The following is a 21,702-nucleotide window of genomic DNA, read 5'->3' as shown; positions in this document are numbered from 1 at the left end:
AATATTAAGTTAAATGTCTAATAGCGAACATTTTCGTTATCAAAATTATGGACGTCTGGACATGTTTGACACACACTTAATCCTTACAAATCGCTATAGTCATAACAATCAGGCTGATTGGCTCATTCTTTCTCGTTTTATTGGGAGAACCGTGAAAATAAAGTGTACTTCGGCTTTGCCAATTATTTGTTTCCTTGGTTGACATTATAAGGAGGCAAATACATAAGTAGATAAAATATCATAATTACATACATACTATGTATTTAAAAAAGCCAAAGAGGGTAGATAAGGAAGCACAAGTTCTTGAACAATATATTACGAGTATATTAATATCACTTTGATTGATAACAATTTATTATTAGGTGGATTACGAGAAGCATAAGGGTGGAAGTTGAGAAGAAATAGCATGGAAATCAACAAACGAGTTAAGTTTAGAGAGTGAATTTTTAATCAATATAAATGTTTTTGTCCAAAATTTGTATTTTACAGTAAGTTCGTTAAAGTTGCTTAAAGGTTAACTAAACTATGAGAAATTGCTTAGGAGTTAAGACTTGTTTTCTTTTAACATTTTGGTTTGTAAAGACCCTGTCGGACATGGCATGCATATGGAATATACTTCAAATGTTTATATGTAGATATGTATAGTCTGTGAAATATTAAATTCCACCTAAAAGTGAGCAATGTCAGGTAAGTAGTTACATTTTGTCACTGATTCTTATCGGGCTTATATCATGCGTATAATCAAATGTTTCCAACTAATGCTGAATGAAGTCCCTGTCAAGTCTAGCTTGGCTGACACGCCTTCCCAGCTTATGGGACACATATACATATACATGTACATATGTAGATTAAGGCGAAAAGTTGGTCTTAAAAATATGGTGTTTATATAAACTTTTAGAAATAACTATTTCTGAGTGGATATCTAGAAGTAACGACGCAGTCATACATTTACAGCTTTTACCAAAATATAGAAAACGAAAATTAGAAAATCAATGTTGATAACTTTATATTGGTTGCACGAACAAAACATAATTCAACATTTTATATTTTTTCAAATTCCTTGTTTTCAAACTAGCGAATGAAACAGTTTTTTTTTTAAAAGTTAGCAAGAATGATTTTTGCAAATAAAGCTGATATTATTATTTATATTAAAAGAAAAATACTTCTTTATTTTTTCCTTAAGCTTACAAAATTTTTCAGTAGGAATACATGGGTACAGTTCCTGGTTTTCATAGTTTAGCAGAGGCACAAAGGGGGGAAATTCAGCAAAACTTTTAAGGATTTCCTAATGGGATATAATCCTATACACCTAGATCTGTTAAAAAGGTTAAGACGCACCGTAATCCAGTTGAAAAAAGCTGGGTTAAAATTATTTTGCTTTCGTAAAACATGCTTATATTTTATTGACTAACTTGCGTACGAGTGAGGCAGTCTAAATCATTACAACATAGAATTAAGTTTTTTTCGTAAAGGAACATGTAGCTGGCACAAACCAAACAGTCGTCGCACTCGTCACTGTTGACAGTCATAACTTCGAAGTCGTAGATAATTTCGTTTATCTTGGAACCAGCATCAACACCAAAAACAACGTCAGCCTCGAAATCCAACGCAGAATAATGCGTGCTAATAGGTGCTACATTGGACTAAGTAGGTAATTGAGAAGTAAAGTCCTCTCTCGACGATCAGAAACCAAACTCTATAAGTCACACATTATTCCCGTCCTGCTATATGGTCCAGAGGCATGGACGATGACAATATCTGATGAGTCGGCCTTAGGAGTTTTCGAGAGAAATGTTCGGCTTTAATCGCGTAAGGGGTTTTTACGCCAGTATAGTAGCTCCATTATTTTGGGCAAAGCTGTATGTAACAGTACAAAAAAATACTCTTTGCAGTAGCAACAGGTAAGTCATTGGCACAGTATTCACCATTTAGACCTCGCAGGGCATTCAAGAAACACGGTGAATGGTAAACGGCAAGCATACGAGGGTTCCTATCTATATTTCGGTATTAGAGAACAAAAATCAAAATTGATCTTCGAAAATCGTTTTATTGTTTTTAAAAATATTCTCCATTAGGATCTATACACTTTTGCATGAGTTTGAACCAATTGTTGTAGTAGTACTTTTGCTATTCTGATTGATGAATAGTGTTCAGAGCGTGTGAACCCCGTCTTCAGGTGTCGAAAACGTTAAACTCTCTGTTTATCTAAAACGTGCCCGAATAAAAAAGTAACTTGGTGTCAAGTTAGGACTATACGTTGGATGAATTCTCTAATCGATGCATAAGTGCTCAAAATTCAATTGTTTCAGCCGATGACGTGAGAAAGAGTATCCGTTTTCGACAGTTGGTTTAACTTACTTTTCGAAACACAACTGGTAAACAAATGGCTGTATACCACTCAGAATTTACTGTTCTGCTTTGTTCCAGTGGTGTGTTTGCGACATGTCCAGTTTTTCCAAAACAATAAGCATATGCTTGGAAGTGGAAGTCGACTGCTGTCATAAATCCACCATTCTTCACCTGTCACGATCGCTGCCGCTATCGTATTTTTAACATTTCCTTCGGCCAATCGGCACGGTCTTTTTTGAGCGATTGAAAAATTTTGTGGGACCCACCGTGAACAATTTTTTTTGCATTCAAATATTCATGAACTATTGAATGTACGCTGGTCCCACTATTGCCACATGACGATCTTGCACACACATCAATCCTTGATAAAATGTGCGTGATTTAATTTCTCTTTTGACTAAGATGAATGTTTTAAGTCGCTGTAAACCACACCAATAACGCTCGTATGTCAAAACAACACTGGATCGCTAAATCCTGAAAAATAAAAGGCAACCTACTTACATGAGTACATATTATTTAAATACATATGTTCATATGTATGTGCGTATTTAGCATTAACAAGCTTTACATACATATGTATGTATGCATGTTGTAAGTGGCATAACTTGGCAATAGCAACCAAAGCAAGAAATAATAACCTTAGTGGCATCAGCGAAAATCGCGGTAATATTGCTCACTCGCGTATATGTGGGTAAGCTGTTGACATCGCTTCTCTCGTTGCTGCTAATTGATTTCATTTAACAAATGTCGCGAGCAATATTTGCTCAACTTGTTATGATCATTTGCCCCGCTCGGTCGTGTGTTGATTCACTGGTTCGCTAATGTCTCCCATGTTGGTGTGTTTGGCTGTAAATTCTGTTTTATTGTTTTTGCTTTCGTTATGTTGTTGTTTTTTTTGCTATTACACTTTATTATAGCCGACGTTGGTACATACCAATGCATACATACTTACGTTTCTCACGTACTACTTATTTTGTTGTCTTTTCGTTGCCTTTGTTGTTTCTATTGTCCATCCACTTAAGTAATCCGTTAGCCAATAGCAGGCGACATTAACTGCCCGAGGCGGTGTTTTCTTCGCTTGCCGTTAATTGATTTAAATGATGCTTTTGCCGCTGCCAGCCAATCAGCACTCAGCGTAATATTTCAACTTTGAAAGTTCTTGTGATTACATAATTTGAACTAAAAATTCGATAACTTCATCGTAAGACAAAATTCACGCACTAATAGATGAATTCATCCTTAAGTGAAGGAAAAATAACCTCAACTTTGAAAATTGCTTAACTGTATATTTATGTTGATGTATCATGGACCAGTTGCATGGGCAAACGATGCATCTATAATGAACAAACAACAACAACATATAAATTTCACAGGTGAAAATGCGTAAATGGTGCTTGAATAAAATATCCAGCAATCAAAATAATACCGGCTCAGAAGAGTAATATGGCAGAGATACCATTACATCCCAGGACATAAGACCATCCAATAACCCTACTTATGCTAAATATGCATGATCCTTAATAAATTTTGACAGTTGGCCAGTCTAACCTAACCTAACTTAGTCTACGTACAACATGGTGTTGAAAAAGTTACTATCTTAAACGCAAGAGTCTTACAGAAAATGCTTTGTTCTACGACACTCTTCCCTTTTGTTTGTTGATTTTTGTCAAAGATTTACAACACGAATTGGTTAATCTCCTGGTAATGAGAAAAAAGGTCATCAATTCTGCTGTGTCGGGCGAAGTAATTCATGCGCTTCAGTATCTGGTTAATTGATCACGGCAAAAGTCACAGGCTCATAAAAGGTTACTCGAAATCAGGTGTGTAATGTTATAAAGATTTAGAGTTTTATAAAAGGGCTGTCGGGCTTTGACACTTATTTCTGCTGGTCAGTGAAGTTCCTTACATTTCTCAAGGGGGGGTTGACCGCTCATCGTAAAATAGTATCGCTAAATGATTAACAGTCGGTTTGACGAACCTAATTTAAGTGAAAAATAATTAATTTCAGTTTCACAATTTGATATAATTTTTCTTTAAATGTTCATACTTTGCCATTTAAATATTATTTAAATACAGTCACAAGCTATGTTTACGTTTTGCTATCATCTGATTTGACAAATAAATATAATTCATTTGTGTACATAAATCAGCTGTTACTCTCACTAACATCCCTGCCTTATAGTTTTTGGGATTTCAAATGTGAATAATGGTGAAACGCAGAAAACTTTAGTCCGAAGTTAAATAAAAATTAAGCTGTAGGCTAAGTAAGTTTCTTTAAAACTGAATCGCATCACGATCCTCTATAATAAATTTGGTTTCTGATATTTGTTTTCGTGTTTCTGCTGATGCGAAGGAGTCACATCTTCATCCATTTTTATCTGAGTATGTGTTTGGTTGAACAATTATATGGCGTTTCGCTGCTCTCCCACGCATGGTGAATCCAAGGCTGCTAATATCTAACTGTGTGCTCTATCAAAAAATGTGTTGCTCCTTGGTTAAGGCTTGAATCTATCCCTCTAAATCAAACGTGACTGCACCACTGCTAACTAACACGATTGTGAAGGAATATGTACACACATACATATAGACAAACAGTACACAGAACACAATCATTTGACATTGAAAATTAGGATAGCTTCACGAAATCAGGTGAGAAGAAATAAAAAATTTAATAAAAGTACATTGTGTAATAACAAGTAGCAAATGGAAGGGAAAATGTATGCTATGTGCGTGTGAGTGAATGTGTATGATTCTATGGAGGTTATTATTTCCCAACTGTATGTTACACATGCCACGTCGTTGTGCCACTGTTTGCTCAAGAAAGCCGCCCCCAAGATACCATGTCTGCGCACATACACACACATATATGTGTATGCATTTTTGAGCTCGTTTGTGTGCGTAACCAGCGCTGTTTGAATAACCCATAAGAACACTTTGGGCTTTCAATTTTCCTTGAGTTCTTTAAGGTTGAGTGAACTTCTGTTGCGGCGGTGTGTTGGATGTGCTGCATTAATCGCCGCATACAAAAGCAATTGCTACACATGTACACTCTTAATCCAAGTTTAATTCAAGCTTCTTTCATGCGCCAGAAATGGTCTTACTCTTACAGCATTTGTCTAATGCCCAGTGGATGTGATGTTATGATGCGGCGCTGCACTCGATGCGTCGGTCCTTTTGATGTGCGAAAATGTGCATTTGGAAATATTTCGATTCTTCTATGCCTTTGATGCGAAGTGCGTCCGTCAGCGGCATGAAAGCGTTGATCAGTATCGAGATGGAATAAATACTAAATACGGCAATGGAGGAAGGGAGGGGAAGTATTGCAATAACTAATGAATTCGCAATTACTTCATAAAAGAATTAATTTGAATTATAGGAATACTTGTTAGTCTTATCTAACTGGAGCGTCTTCAGCTGCACTTACTCATTGTATGCAAATATGAAGACACATGCACACAAACTTATTCATACGAGTATATACTCACGAAGTTGCATGCTTGTCGGCATCGAGAGGCCAATAAAATGGTCTATATGTAATGTCCGAAACGTCTGCATCTGTCACGTAAAAGTATTTATATTCTAGTGTACATATGTATGTATATGTACATATGAATATGTGCATACAAGCGTGGAACTGTACTATTGTTGGCACTTCTTAGTGACTACAACCATTAGGAGTTGGCCCGACTGTTCGGATCTTCACCGCCTGTGGGCGAAAATTGTGGTTCAAATATATGTACATGCCGAAGTGCGATTGTCGACCTGTCTGGGGAATTTTACATCGCAATTCTTGCTAGGCTCGAATGTAAAAACACAAATTTCGGCTCCACGAAATCAACTCGTGGTCGAAGATCCTACGGATCTTGATATATATTTGTTGTTTTTTTAATTCTCAAACTATGATGTAATCAGTGGCGTAGCTAGGGGGGGGAGGGGCGAAGGGGCCGTCGCCCCGGGCGCAACGTCTTGGAGGCGGTAAAACGATCTTCGCTGTTTTTTAATATTCAGAAAAATATTTCAACAAATCTTTATTTTTGCTCTGTCGTCGCGATGTGTCACTCTCGCAGTTACCTATGCTTTAAATGTAACGAATACTTGTTTTTCTCCAAATTTTCAAAAATGGTATTTAAAAACTCCAATTCGGGCAAAAATTTCTGCAAATTGTGTCAAAAGTGTACAAGATATAAGACGAAAATGGGTTTTATCTATGGCTTATAATAAGATTTCTTGTAAATTTACTATCAATTTCTTCAAAAACCGTATTATGAGAAATTTGGAACTTCAGAAGTTCCTAAATTTTATATACTTAATATCGAAGATATTTTGCAAAAATTCACCTTTGTTCCAACCAGCTCATGAAACTTGTGGGCAGGTATATAAAGGGGGGCGGTAGGACATCTTTGGCTCCGGTCGCCCGAAGTTGTAGCTACGCCACTGGATGTAATGCCACTAGGTCGAGGTACAATTTTGAAAAAATAACAGTGCAAACTGAACAGGTGGTCTAAATTGTATTTGCTTAAAAAAGCAAGTTATCAAAAGACTCAGTCTCCACTACGAACCCTTCGATTTAATAATGGAATAATTCGATTGTCCATATAAATAATGCATACGCTTTTCACTTCTCCAGATATGCGTAATGACTTTCCAAACTACTGGTAAATATACTGCAACAACAAGAGGCTCTCAGCATTTTTATCATAACATATGTAGATTTCACATAGATTTTAATCTGATTTATAATTTACCTAAAATTGTTTTTGTTTTCTGCGAATTAACTAAATGATATTATTCGAGTTCATCATACTGTTTCCAGAGCAGAAAATCGCCGAATCCACAAAATGAAACACAGATGCGTTAAAACATTATCTATAAATTAAGGTCAGATAAAACCGCCTTGAGGGCTGCCAATAAATGGGAGCGGATGTACGGCCAACAGACGCATTTACACATAGACATAAATCCCGAGGAAATGTGGCGTTGTACGCGGAGTAGGGGACGCTTCTTAGAGGTTTCTTATGAACCACTTGATGGATCCATATATAAATATGTATGTATACACACCTATGTAAATACGTCTATCCTTGCTGGTGCCAAGTCGCAAGTGTTACTCTTCAAAGCACCACACTTACCCGCTTACACTTCCGTAAGAAATATATGAATGTGCCAGTATCTAAGTACGACTATTTGCTTTACTTATGTGTGCACGTATATTTGCATATCAACTTTAAATGAGATATGCATGCACAAACACATACATATGCTCGTTAATGGTGTGCCCAAAGAGTGCCGAAGGGTTGGAACTTCCACAAGTATGGTATACACGCATGCGATTCTACTTCTGGACTTTTATAACTAAACTTAAGGGGGGACTCAATCGACTTAGAGCATGAGCATGCACGCACACAGGCACACCGGCACACAGGCGCGGGCTAACTCAACGAAATTAGTGAAAAAACCTGGCTCCACTTAAACGCGACTTGTCGGCATTATATGTGCTTATGTATGCATGTGTAATGGTATGCGGTCGTATAATTGACGCGAAACGTTAGGTCGGCAAATGCTCGTTAAAGCGATCTTGTGTGTGCACGAGTACGCATAGGAAGGCGGGCAGTACGCGATTCGTTATCTGAACGATTGCCGGTGTTGGCGCGCTCTTGTTGGGAGCTCTATGTGGCGTTGTTGTTTATGGCTTGAGGTATCTGCGATTGTGTTGGTGTTGGTTAAGTTAGAGGGATTTCTCCTCGAAGATCAGCGATCGCCGGCGACAGTTTTCGTCGGTGGTTCGAGCTATGCGCGCAACATTGTGATCGCTTACGGATATTAACGATCACTTGTTCTTCGCATGTTGTTGGTGGAGGGTGTATGCGTGTGTGTGCAGTTTAACCAAATTCAACGTTTAGTAAAGAAAGTACCAATAGAACGGCCTAAGAGCAAGCAAAATTAAAAGAAAAGAAAATAATAATATGAAACAATTAAATTATTCTGAGAAATAATTATTTAATCAATAAAGAGTTACGATTTTGTGTTTGGTGGTGTTTCTCATAATGGATACCGACATTAGTTCTCCCGAGTCGAAACAATCTCGCTCTAAGCCGGTGGAAACACTTGTGTTGGCAAACTATGCCGCAAAAGCGGAGCAGAAGCGTGGTGGTGTTGGCAATGGCCGCAAAGAGGATGAGCGCATTACGACGGCTGTTATGAAGGTCTTGGAGGGATACGATTGGAATTTGGTTCAAGCGACCGCCAAGTGAGTGCTAAATATATTTCTAAGTAACATACCCCTGCAATATAGCGTTATTGCTTGAAATTGCTAAAAGTGCGAATACTGTGTAAAGAAGAACATCAAAAACATCAAATGGTGAATACAGACAATATCCGTAGGAACGTCCACATTCGCTAATTTTAAAAATAACTCTAATAACTAAAAGAGTTTAAATTGTACTTAGTTTCCTTTCCAAAAAATTAAATGCAATTCAAAAGGCAATGTCACTGAGAAGTGTAAAACTCTTGACATAATTTTATTATAATGGAATTCATCACACTATATATCCTAATAAAGCCTCCAGCTACTTTAAAACCAAATCTCTAGTTCTTTTGGTTCCTCTCAGCGACCACAAGTGCCCTTCGAATGCCATCGTGAGTATGTCTCCCTTCGGAGACGATCAAAATCGCCCAACATTCTTAATAATAAATTTTAAATTTTCAAAAACTCTTGTGGAGATAAGAGTCTTTTTACTGTTTTAATATTCAACATGTTAGTCAGTCTTATTAAAACCAAGTTCCAAATAAATATAAATATGCCAACGGCGCTTAGTTTTTGTGGTCGTTTTTATATTTCTGTATAAATGTACCTTTTTATACTCCGAACAGGGTTTAATAAGTTTGCGACGGTTTTAACACCTTGAAGAACACGTCTCTATATATAGTATATAATATACATACACATAATGTGACGAACTGAGTCGACATAGCTGTGTCCGTCTGTCTGCATATTGAGATATCGATCTGAAATTTTGCCGACGTGCATTTCTCTCCGAGAAGTTGCAGTCCAAGGCAAAGCTACCGCCTCCGCACATACTAAAATGTTCTGTTCGGACCATTATCATAGAAACTGATCCATCACAATGCAGATAAAGATCGTCTTGAAAGGTATTTTTTTAGTAACCTTAATTCGACTGGAAGCTCGCTTGTACTAAACTACGTAGCTAGAACAAACTAGTAAAAGTTATAGCTTCGCTGCAGCCGAAATTAACGTCTTTCTGTTTCTTATTTTCTGAGTTTTTTAATACTTTAAAGAACTTTACTTAGTAGCAAATTCTTATTTATTGGACTGGCTAAGCATTATAAATGTAGCTCAAATAAGTGTTGGCATACAAAATTTCTCTGGAAAAATTTTCTCCTCTGCAATCATAATGCTAAAATGGTTATTCTGGGCGTGCTTATGGTCCATAGATGCAACAAACTGTCATTATCAGTTTGCACAAATTTGCACTAGGGTGTGGAAACTGTCAAATATGTGTTGATATCTACTAGAAATATTGGTGTGAAGTACTAATTTTTGCAAAACCAATATTTTTCAATAAAATGATACGGTCCCCTATTGTTTGCTCAACTTATCATATCAAAATCGCACTTATGCCAAGCAATGCGTTTATGTTTGTGCCGTGAGATTGCAAAGCTTTATCTAAGCTACCGGGTGCACACCATCGCCGAAAACATGCTATCGCATTTTGTTAATGAGTCATTTATTGTTTATGTCTTTATGTGATTTCGAATTAAACACTTTAAATTGCGACACTTTGTGGTGTGAAATAAGTGTGACATTAGTGGCAATAGCTACAATAAGGACGAACTACGAGTATATCTACGTATGCCTACTGATCAAATTTGACTTGGCTCGATGTGTTTTGTAGTCTATCCACTGAGTAACGGAAACATCGAGAAAGTTTAAGAAACACTGTTAAAAAATTGTTCTGTGGGAATTAGAGAGATAGCAGAGGACCCCAAAATCGCTAATGGATTGACTTAACCATTTCAGTGAGAAAACCGCGAGCAGGGCAGGTTACGGAATATGGATCCCTGAAAGATCAATTTAGCGATACTATATTTTGTTTATTATATTAGTTTCAATTTGCCATATCTTTATATTTTTTGTTCATATTATATTTATTATTGTCCGTAATGGATAATGATCGGAAAAAGTACCTAGAAGAATCATTGATGGGGATCTGAAAACAGTTTTCGTTTTTAATTTTTGTTTACCGTTGAGAAGTCTAAAACTGTAAATTTTGACATTACATGCTGTCCTCCTATCACCTTCACTGAGATCAACACCTTTTGATTAGTGATTTGGGTTAAAACGTTAACTTCGGTTGCACCGAAGTTAAATAACAATATAATACAAAAGTTTCCTCACAAGAACTTGGATCAGCCTGTTTGCACTGCAGCTATACGATATAGAGACTCGATCTGGAACACCTCGTCAAATGAAAAAAAAACTTTCCATACAAGCATTTTATTCCGATCGTTCAGTTTGTATGTCAGCTATATGCTCTATTGGTTCGGTATTGGCCGTTCCGAAAAATTTGCAGTTTCTTGGTGGGAAAAAAGGCGGAGGCAAAGATCGATATTTGAAAAACTAAAAGACTAGTTTCTATATGTACAGACAGATGGACGGACGGACGGAAATATATTCTTACATACTTTAAAAGGTCTCCGACGTTTTGGGTCTTACAAACATCATGGCAAACTTAATGCACTCTGTTCAGGATGCAAAAATATAACATATAAAATCCTGGAAAATTTTGAATACTTTCAATGAAAAAAATGTTACTTCGACTCAATAAATTTAAAATTGTAAGATAAATTTTGTATGATAGCTTCTGGAGGAGAAAAGAATATGCACAAAATCAATGTCAATTAATGTTGGTAAATAGTGTAAAGTCACCATAGACCTTTTTCAGATATGAGGCTCATTGCGGTCTTTATGATTTCTCATTGTCTTTACATCATTCACTTTTATTTTTTTGTGAATTACTTACATACTTATTCCCGATTATGTGCTCTCAACCTTTAATTTATTAAGAGTGTACAGTACTGTTGAAATTTCGATAATATAACTTAATTATAATGACACAGAATACTCATATTATATACTAATCAGAACTTTCAAGATTCCAGATACATTATAAATATATATGTTCCGCTCGCGTGCAATTTGATATTGCCATCATGTCTTTATTGCGTTGTTGACAAGGATATCATGCGTTCATCTCAAATTATAATTGAACTTTTTCTCAACACTGTAGTTATTCTGCCATTTTTTATGTTGCATGTTCTGTTTGATTTGCTATGAATGTCTGTTCGTCGTTCGCCCAGCATCTAACGAAGTCGCCGCAGTGCCGGGCAATGCATCTGCCAATGCGATTTTCTGTTGTGATATTATAAACGCCTTGTTCACTAACAACAATCAATATAATCAATATTCATTTTGTGGAAATAAAAATTACTGTATTCTGGCAGTAGCTGTGTGATGTTAATTTGTTTATTTCTTTTTGAAGTAAAAAAAGTAATAAAATAGTTTTGAAAAGTATTCTGCCGCGCCTTAGTTCTTAGCTACCTCCTCTCCAATTTTCAGCCACAAATCAGTTCAGCCATCCTAAAGTTATAAATATATACATATATTCCAAAATCAACGGGAATTCTGCAAAAAAAGTGTTTTGTTTTGGACGCACATCTTATACAATTCCAAACCCTCTAATCCGCTTAATAATCATTGTCTTAAGACGGTATGGATAACCAAACCTAAATTTAGACCAAAAATTGCATTTTCGTCATTTGTCTCCTAAGCATTAGAATCTTCAAATATTTCCTTCATCTAGATATAAAAATATATAGCGTCTAATGTGTATGTATATAACGCGTCCGCAAGTATTTATCTCGAAAAAAGTCTAAAGAAAATACGAAAAATCAAATTTTTTTCAAAACAATCAAAAATTCAGGCGAATGGCAGCGGAAATTTGTTTAAGCTACTTTACCTTGCCACAAAGTAACGTGTGGCAGCGGCCGCATCTCTGCTGCTGTCATGGCTTATCAATTCGCTGCAGGTTTTTCATGCGAATGGTTGTGTGTGCACCGTTTTTTTGTGTGTTTGCTGGTGAATGAAAAATTATTTGTTTGCTAAGATCGTCACCGCTTATCTCGCGCCAAAGCGCCCTGCAGCAGGCAGCGAAATGCATAGTGCGCTGGGCACTCAAAAAATAACAGTGCAAACAAGTGTCAACCGCAAAATGTCAACAAAGCAGCAAGTTCACAAAGCCAGTGAAAACAAGGGAAAACAAAAAGAAACCACCAACAAACAGCTTCCGACCTTCCGCTGCATTGAAGGCGAAAAGTGCTCAAAAAGAAACTGAAGCCGAAGCCGAAACCTAACAACTAACTCGCACACTAGTGTAAACAAACAAAGAACAATAACAACAGCAGCAGTAACACAAATTGCGTGTGCATATTTTAGGCTGAGCGTGCAGCCGCGAGTGGCCAGCTCGGATTCAGTGCGTGGGAACTGTCACATAGCGACCGATGCGGCGGCCGAGCGGACAGGTACTTGCTCGGCCGTTGCGGCAGTGAAGTCGCACTTCCATAAACGTAGCTGCAACGTGCTTAAGGCACATACGTGCACACGCGCAAGCGACGCGCCTCCTCCGAGTGAACAAGCACTGCAGCAGTGCAGCGCTGCGCTCGTGTGCGTGTGTGTAGTTTTATTATCTGCTCAACAAATATTTACTTTTTCGCTCGTATAGTTTTGTTGCTCGTTGTTGGTTTCGGTTTTTGTTGCACATTGCTGCAACAAATGGGCTGCACGGTGCACATTTAACCGAAAATTAATTTGTTTGCCGCGGTTAAATAACCATAGACATGTCTGTGTGTGTTTATATACATATATTATATATGCATGTATGTATGTATGTGCGTGTGAGGGTACTTAAACAACAGCCACATCAAAAGGTGCTAATTGCGCTTATTTCGTTCAAATGTAAATTTATTTACGAATTTGTTATAAGTAGTATTTGCATTGTATTCATTTCATTTTTCATTTTCAACTCTCCCATATTTGTACAAGTATGCATATACATACATGCTTATATGTATGTAAGTAAGAGTATTTGGACTGACTGTGTCACTACGGTTGCCCACATTTCAAAAAAATTTGTATTCATTGTCTCCACTCCAAGTTTCTTCCTACTGCTAGACCATTTAACTTTCAAAACCTGTTGCTCATGGTATGACAACTTTCCTTGTAGGTTGTAAAACTAATTGAGATGCGTTGGGTATTGTGTACTGGAACTCTAAGGACCAGCTGTACTCGAACTTAGTCCTATCTTAGTGCCGAATGAAGAAAACATTTCATTGCACAGTTTATTACACAAGGTTCAAGTTATTTTATTTTCACTAAGTATGCGTACCTAATTACGATAAGACAATATCCCCGCGAAATCGAGCCTCCCAACAATGCGCCTGCGCAATTACATTTTGAATCTCTTATTAAAAGATAAAAAATCACGTAGTCACTTACAAATTGGCAAAGCAGCATTCTCACATACCCACATTCACGCCCAAATGGGATTGAATTATTACAGAACTGAGAGATATGAAATAAAAAGCAACTGCGTTCTTCCGTCGCTGGTCACATTTTGGGCCATTTTGTGCATTTCCTAACTGACAGACGTATCGACATGCATAAAAACACACTTCCTGCTGCCCTCGGCATTTCAAATCACCCCATTGCATATGTTTTGTTCTCTGGTATCTTGCATGCACACATTGCATTTACAAAACGTCTGTGACTCTGACAGATGACACAAGTCCACTTCGGTGCAGATTTCGTGTGATGTCTCTTGTTTACACTGAGATTTGCAGGCGCACAAACAAACACGCTCGCAACGTAGTAGAAAATGTGGAACGGTCTTTCAAAGATACTGGTTACACAGTAACCTCTTTCTGGCAGTGTTCAAGCCGAAGGCTTGAAATTATTACAAATTATAAAAATATTGAGAAAGCTCCCCAAATAGATAATTGCCCTCATTTACAGGGTGTCTTTATACCTTATATCTCCCGAGCAAGTGAGCATCTAAAATACGGGGTAGTCGAAAAAGTCTTTTCGTATTTTGTCAATAGATGATGAATAGAATAATGTCTCCAGCGGAAAAATGGGAAAAAGTGGTCGACCAAAATGGTACATACTTGTACATATATGTTTATTTATTTACTGGTATAATTATGAAGAAATAAGTTGAAGTTTGTTCAGAAATACGAAAATACTTTTTCGACTACCCAATATTAATTAAGATGGGTTGTGGACCGGTATCCACTCCAAATGAATGGGTTTCTCATTAGTTTGGCATCAGTGCACATTTCCGTTAAATTTCGCCTATGCGTCTGCGTCTGTGTTTGTTTACTCGCAGATTTTCTTTTTTCACAGGCTGCTGCATCCTTCCCCTTCTCCGGCGCTTACGCGGCTGGGCACTTCACGCTTGGCAGCGCGCTAATCACATTCAACTGATGCATTTCTCCGCCGTGGCACTTGTTGCAGCCTGTGGATTTTGCATTTTTTGCCCACGTCGCAAGTGTTGTTTGTGTTGGCTTTGGCAGTATGTAGATTTGCAAAACTCATTAAATGATAGCTTGAAGTGCGCTGGCATCTTCTTCATTTCATTACACGAAAAAATATGACAAAATGGCACTTTGCTCGTATACTCTCGCCAGCGACTGCATGCCACATCAACATCAATGTGCAGCGTCCGGTGTAAATGAAGCATCGAGTAGCAGGCACATTTGCACTTTGATAAGTCACTGCCTGGGACGAACGTCGCCTGTGCGATATGAATGAAGTGTGAACGCGCCAAATTAAAAAGGGCGGGTTCACGCATAAATATTGCCTTCGAATCAGCTAAGATGCATGCGATTTTATGTGGCAAAATTGTGCAAGCGTTTTTATATCTCTTCCACTTCAGAAAATTAACGCCGCTTCGGAAGTTGCAAAACCATTTAGAACTTCTTTTCAGTGACGTATTATCCCCACTTTAGTCGTAGCTGACGGGGGCTTGCCCTTGCCACTTGAGTTAGATCTTCCTCCCCTTATAGCGTGTCGTGCGTAGACGCAGTCGCAATATTTTGTTACCGCCATGGCGTTCGTGCTGCAATTTGCTTTGATATCAAGCCAGCTATCTCATGGCGATTTTCGTACTTCACGGTGTCAGCGATGGTTCAACTATTGGTAGGGTAATGCCAGTGTGGCAGGACATAAAGTGCTGGATTTCGATATGCTGCAATCAAGAAGACGCACGTTCAAAAGTAATCTGGAATATGCCCTGATCTTGCTAATTAGACTGACCTCACTCTTTTCCATGATGTAACCATGCGAATTCTTCATGCAAAGTCCTTTTCCTCTGGATTATTAAAAAAAATAAAAGTTCGCCAGGATCTGTCACACTATTATATAAACTATATAAACTACTTGTATTCTATCATAATATCCGACACAAAACTTTGAACAGTCAGTACTGACAGTTTAATAGAGAATTTTATGCCATGAAAATAACAAAGGTGATTCTTTACAAAAATGATTGCACCCCACTGCCATCCTGCTCGGTATTCTATAAGGTACACAAATGTGATAGGATATAGATTTTTTAAATACTGGAAAATGTACTAGTTTCGTTTCCCAACCGCTTTCAAAATATTTGACATTTGATCGCTCTCTTACAGTGATGTATTGATATAGTATGATTTTTTCGTTTCAGAGTCCCTTCGGACCGCAAAAAAGATCACATCAAGCGACCAATGAATGCGTTTATGGTCTGGGCACAGGCAGCACGACGAGTAATGTCCAAACAGTACCCCCATTTACAAAACTCAGAGCTGAGTAAATCGCTCGGAAAATTGTGGAAGTAAGTATTGGTTAAATAATACACATTTCGAATGCTCTAGAGCACGAAAATTATTTTTTTTGAAGATTGAACCAAATTCGTAAATTAAGTAAATAAGCTACTTTGGAGTAAGTTATGAGTAGGTCTGGTGTAAGAGCAGTTTGGAAGTGATAGTGATGATTGATGCGTCCATTTGCTTGGCTCAATTTCGACCATTTATTTATGGATCAAAAAACGTAATCTGTGATAAAAAGTCTTTATTAATGAAGTTATAACTGACTATTGCAAAATTTAATGGACAAGAAATGTGACGGATAAATTTTTGAATCAACAAAAAGATATTATGAGCTATGCTTACGCTAAGCAAGTTTATATTTAATCGCCAGACTGTCAAGCTTCGAATTCGCGGAATTATGTTTGACAATAAAAGTTCTCAGCGAAGCGTAGATTACATTTGTACTGAAAATTTCATGGTTCATCGATAGAGTTTTGGTGATAAGTACGAACATTCATGCAGCCGCTTTTTGCTCGATTCAGCTCAATGTACGGAAAGTTAGCTTATCAACATCGAACCAAAAAAAAAATTAAAAATTATTGCATATTCATGCTTGGCCTGTTCGTAATTTGCCTTTGTCTTTTGTTGAGCAGCTGGGCTTCAATTCGTCGACACGCCTCATTGGAGGGCAACACTCGTACTTCACGACTCACTTACGAAGATCAATTAAATTTTGTTCTTTTCATTTTAATATTTGCGGCTGAATTAAAATTATCATTGGATTTTGAATTCACTTCACAATTGCCTACCATATTGCTAATTTAGGATTTTTTACTTTTTTCTGCTTCTTCTTTGGAAACAAAATAATCATAATTTTATTAGAATGACTAGCTTTTTTGCTAGTCTTTTAGAATTTAAGTTCCTTTTTACTTTGCTTATTTCACATAGTGAACTTTTTAAATTCACTTCGACATTTTCTTCAAACAGAAACCTGAAGGAGTCCGACAAGAAACCATTCATGGAATTCGCGGAGAAGCTGCGACTCACACACAAACAGGAGCATCCCGACTACAAATATCAGCCACGCCGCAAAAAAGCGCGCGCACTCACAGCCAGCGGGGTGCAATGCGACGATGTGCTGTCTGCGACGACAACCACAAACTCTACCGCAAAACTGTCCTGTGAAACAGCAACCGATTGTGCAACTGGCGCTTTTCAGTCAAAGAGCTGCAGTGGGACGGCCGGTATCCGGAAGGTAATGGGCGCAGGGAACGCAGCAACCGCAAATCGAATTAATGGGCGCATCATTAAGCAAACGCCACAGCCGTGCCATAACAGCGGTAAAATGGATGCGCTGAGCAGCTACAGCACGAACGCGGCTTTTCGCAATTCGAATACTAGCAGTAATGGCGCTATCACATGCGCCGCGGATATGCTGAATAGCGAGGCTTTCATTAGCTCGCTGAACAGCGCATGTGCTGCTTCATTGCAGAGCGCTGCTAACGGTGGGCTTATACCCGAATTGGCGGGACTTGATTTCGGGCAACAGTCGCAGCATTACGATTATGCGCGTCCAATGGATTCGCCATGCTCGACGGCGAGTTCATTGCAATCGACTGGCGCCAGTACTTCCGCCGACGGACAGCCGCTCACACCTCCTGCCACACCATATGCATTAAGTAGCGGCAGTCTGCTAAGCGCCACTTTGAACGACAAACGTACGCCCACGCATGTACAGCTATCACAGGCACAAAACTTATTACGACCTCTCAGTGCAGCTGCTGTGGTGGACTCGGATGCTGCCGTTGGTTATGGTGTGCTAGGGGATGGCGCCCGCGAGTACATATCTTTAGATGAAAGCCAGTATAATTCTGGGCTGCTGGATTTTCAGCGTTCTACTCATGAACTGCTCGCGGCTAACGAGTTAGCTTCACCAAACTACAATACGGCGGGCGGCTTAAGCGGGGGACGCATTTTTAATCCTGATGCAACTGCGAACGATAGCTATAATAATTATGCCACCGGCCAATACCTTGCCTACAATTACGTTTCAAATACAGATGCCTGCAATTCACCCCATTCCATTGGAGTCTTGAATTACTTGGAGTCCGCATCATCTGCATCGGGAGTGGTAGGTGCAGGCAGTAACCGCAACAGCTCTAACAAATCGCCCTCGGCATGTTCAATAGGCAAGTTCGCAGCGGTGCATAGCTATTTAGCGCCGAATTCGATGAGCAATAGTGACATTGATCCAAAGGAAATTGACCAATATCTCATGGATCAAGTGATGGTGCCTCTGACCCAGGCCGATGCATCACAATTGCCGCAACGGTCGGTGCCCGCAGTGTCGACGACATGCCCGTCTAGCACCTCGGCCTCATCCGTAGCGGGCGTGGTGTGTACAACAATAACAAAAACGCCGTCGGTAACAACAACTATCCCAAGAGGGAGTTCATGCATAAGGTCCATCGGCGATAAAACGAATAGCGCCATTGGAGATGGGGGCGAAGCCAGTAATTCTGTGAAATCCTCTGCTTCTTTTCAATTGCTCCACAAATCACATTCACAACAGCAAAACGATGTTTTAGAGCTGCAACCGATACATCGGATATCAAGTACAACAACTTCATCATCAACATCACCAGCAGCAACGAATGGCATTTCCAGTGAATATGGCGCGAATAGCGCTAGCAACGCCAATGAGAGCTGCAACAACAACAATGGCGGTATGGGTGGCAGCAATGTCGGGAGCTCCGGTAATTGCTTTTATGTGAGTGGCATTGACATGAACGCGTCGGCGTTGTCAGTCTCCCATGGTTATCATCACCAACACTATGGACCACATCACCTAGCACAGCAGCAGTCCTCGCCGCATCACCAAGCACAACGCGACCAGCAACAGTCGCACCATCAGCAACAGCAACAACATATATGGGGTAGTTATGTCAGTCCATAATCAGCTTTATCGGGTGCTTGGCCAGCCGACGAGCTTTCAACAGCTGCTCATTTACTCTTTCATCCGCTGCAGTCGACGCAGTGATTACACATTTTCTTCCAAGCTTGTTCGCGTACTCATTCGACTTTACTGCTTGGCAATTGGTCACATATGTAGTCCCCGACGCTTACATAAATGTCCGTACTATTCGACAAATTGGCATGACGAAATATTTTCCTTGTTGAGAGGAGTTGCAGTTCGATTTTACATTTAACGGCGCTTAACGTTTGCTTAACTGCTCAATTTTCGGAGCGGTTAATTATTTGGGACTGCCTGACAACTCTGTAACTGTTTCACTTAATGTCAATGCATGATGATTAATGGCACCATCGAAAAGCCTCCAAGAATTGGAGTACCATTTGATTTTTATACCGTTTGGTTCATAGTATAATTCCAGTCTATTTTTTTTTATAAAAATTGCAAAAACATTTTTGTGTAAGAAGTACTAAGGATAGGATTAATGAAAATTCCATTAACTAGTTTGCTCTTTATTCTATGAAGTTATAGTAAGTAAGCGAATGTTGGTAATTTTAAGTTAATGTAGCTGCTTCTTTATTGTATTTTATTTGAATAAAGTTATGAATATAATTCACTGCAAAATTGATTACAATCTTACGTAATTTTGATCTACTATACATAATTATGTTTTCGACGAGGCAGGGGATGTCTGACTTAGCGAAATTTGTTGTGCAGAAGTTGAAAAATTACAGGTTTTCTCTAGGCGGATTAGATAGTTTTTCCAAAACGTTATAAATTTGTGAAATTTCTTGATTTTCTCTGCAAATTACAAAATCTAGTAAAGAAAATTGTTGAAAGAAAACTGCCAGCTCATTTACTGCCATTACATAATATTTGTCTGGTGATTTGTTAAATAAATAAATCCAACATTGTTAAATATTTGCGGTGAAATTTGCTAATTTGTTCCAAATACACGGAGAAATAATTGAAAGCGACGACAAAATTTCACTCCAATACGTTTTGATGTTGTTACTTGTCATTCCAATATTTTTTAAGGTCTTACAAGTATTTAGCATAGTTTAGCATTTATATTATGGTCATCGTTTTGACCAATAACTTACTGCCATTTTGAAGAAAATTTCAAAATACCTTTTTCATCTCTTTGGTAAAACACTGGAACCATCGATTGTTCTTGCATCCGATAACGCTGCTTTTCTTGATGTGAAATTTCCACCAGCAAAATCATTCACCAAAAACAGGAAAAGGAAGTAATCATCTCTTTTCAGATCCCCACTATAAGGTAGATCCATAAAAACCTTACAAGCAAAGCCTCCGGAGTTTGTGACGACTCACTATCGATATGTGTAACCTGGCGCTGTCGTGATAGAACACAATTCCTCTCCAAAGCTGGCCGTTTCTCAACAAATACTTCCTCCAGACGGCACATGTCAGATATGCCTGATATACCTTACCAATTATTTCATATATTGTTGTGTGGTCAAAATTTTGTTCCCAATAATTTGCATATTAATCTTGAAATAAGCAAATAATTGAACTGACCTCCATTTTTCTAACAAATTGTAGATATTTTCAGTACAAAAAAGTTGCTGACAACAAACAGATAACTAACCACAAATTAACTTAAAAGTACTTTGCACGAATGCGTTAATTTCCTCATTCTCATACACACCAGTAAATATGTACTTATAATGTATGAATGTATGAATTTAAACAGCTCTTACCACATTTTGGGCAATTGGGTGCCAAAATAGAAATGTTTTTGAGACCGTAATTAGCTGCCATCAAATTATCTTAGTTTGTTCCCACTGCAGCGAATGCCTGAGAAACTCACACACTGCCACACCAACAAACGCATGCGTAGTAAAAACGAGTGTTTTGCCAGCTAATTAACATCTGTGTGTTATGAAGCCCAAAGTTTTAGCATACTCCGAAGCACACTCGTTGTTGACTTGTAGGTGAACGTTAGATTGTGACAACTGTTGAACATTTTTGGCTGAAAGTCTCAATTCAAGCGATAAAAATCAGAAATTTCCTTTACATAAAGCCACCAATACACACACACAAACCCAATCGAGCAGTAGCAGATGTGGAATTTCGAGCTCCCATGACAGCTTCTTAAAACTTGATTGCTTTTTGTGACTGATTCGGAATTGTTCGATACTTGCTTGCATGCATGCTCAATGAGGTACTCACTACTTGCCGCTCGCACTTGGCTGGCAGCGCTTTGTACCCTCTGATCCCCACATTGTATGGATCATTAGAATTTATGATATTTCATAGTTTGAGCGGACGTCGCCACTTTAATTGGCTGCAGTATATGCAGAACATTTGTTTGAGCATTAAATTGCTTAGCTTTTGTGCGGCGTGTGTGGAGGATTTTGTTTTAAGTTTGGAAGTATGTTTAGAAAGTTTGTAATAACAAAACTGTAACGAACTGTGAAACATGTTGTGACAAAAAC

At 38.4% G+C, this 21,702-nt stretch overlaps 1 protein-coding gene across 1 annotated transcript; it reads left to right on the top strand.

The window, feature by feature from the left end:
- Positions 1-8,043: 8,043 nt before the first annotated feature.
- LOC105232521 (mucin-21) lies at positions 8,044-19,868 on the top strand. Its single transcript, XM_011214218.4, has 3 exons — positions 8,044-8,596; positions 16,149-16,295; positions 17,257-19,868. Exons 1-3 carry the CDS (start codon positions 8,394-8,396, stop codon positions 19,223-19,225), a joined length of 2,319 nt encoding a protein of 772 aa, XP_011212520.2. The 5' UTR covers positions 8,044-8,393; the 3' UTR covers positions 19,226-19,868.
- Positions 19,869-21,702: the final 1,834 nt, after the last annotated feature.

This window comes from Bactrocera dorsalis, unplaced genomic scaffold (genome assembly GCF_023373825.1).
Source record: "Bactrocera dorsalis isolate Fly_Bdor unplaced genomic scaffold, ASM2337382v1 BdCtg143, whole genome shotgun sequence".
NCBI classification, from domain to species: domain Eukaryota; kingdom Metazoa; phylum Arthropoda; class Insecta; order Diptera; family Tephritidae; genus Bactrocera; species Bactrocera dorsalis.
The sequence above is the reverse complement of the archived record's forward strand: the minus strand, read 5'-3'. Positions and strand labels throughout refer to the sequence as shown.

Bases quoted from the DNA above. Each gene is read 5' to 3' on its own strand.
- LOC105232521 (XM_011214218.4), top strand. From the start codon at position 8,394: ATGGATACCGACATTAGTTCTCCCGAGTCGAAACAATCTCGCTCTAAG. The intron at 8,597-16,148 runs GTGAGTGCTAAA...TTTTCGTTTCAG, and splicing joins TTGGTTCAAGCGACCGCCAA to AGTCCCTTCGGACCGCAAAA. The intron at 16,296-17,256 runs GTAAGTATTGGT...TTCTTCAAACAG, and splicing joins TCGCTCGGAAAATTGTGGAA to AAACCTGAAGGAGTCCGACA.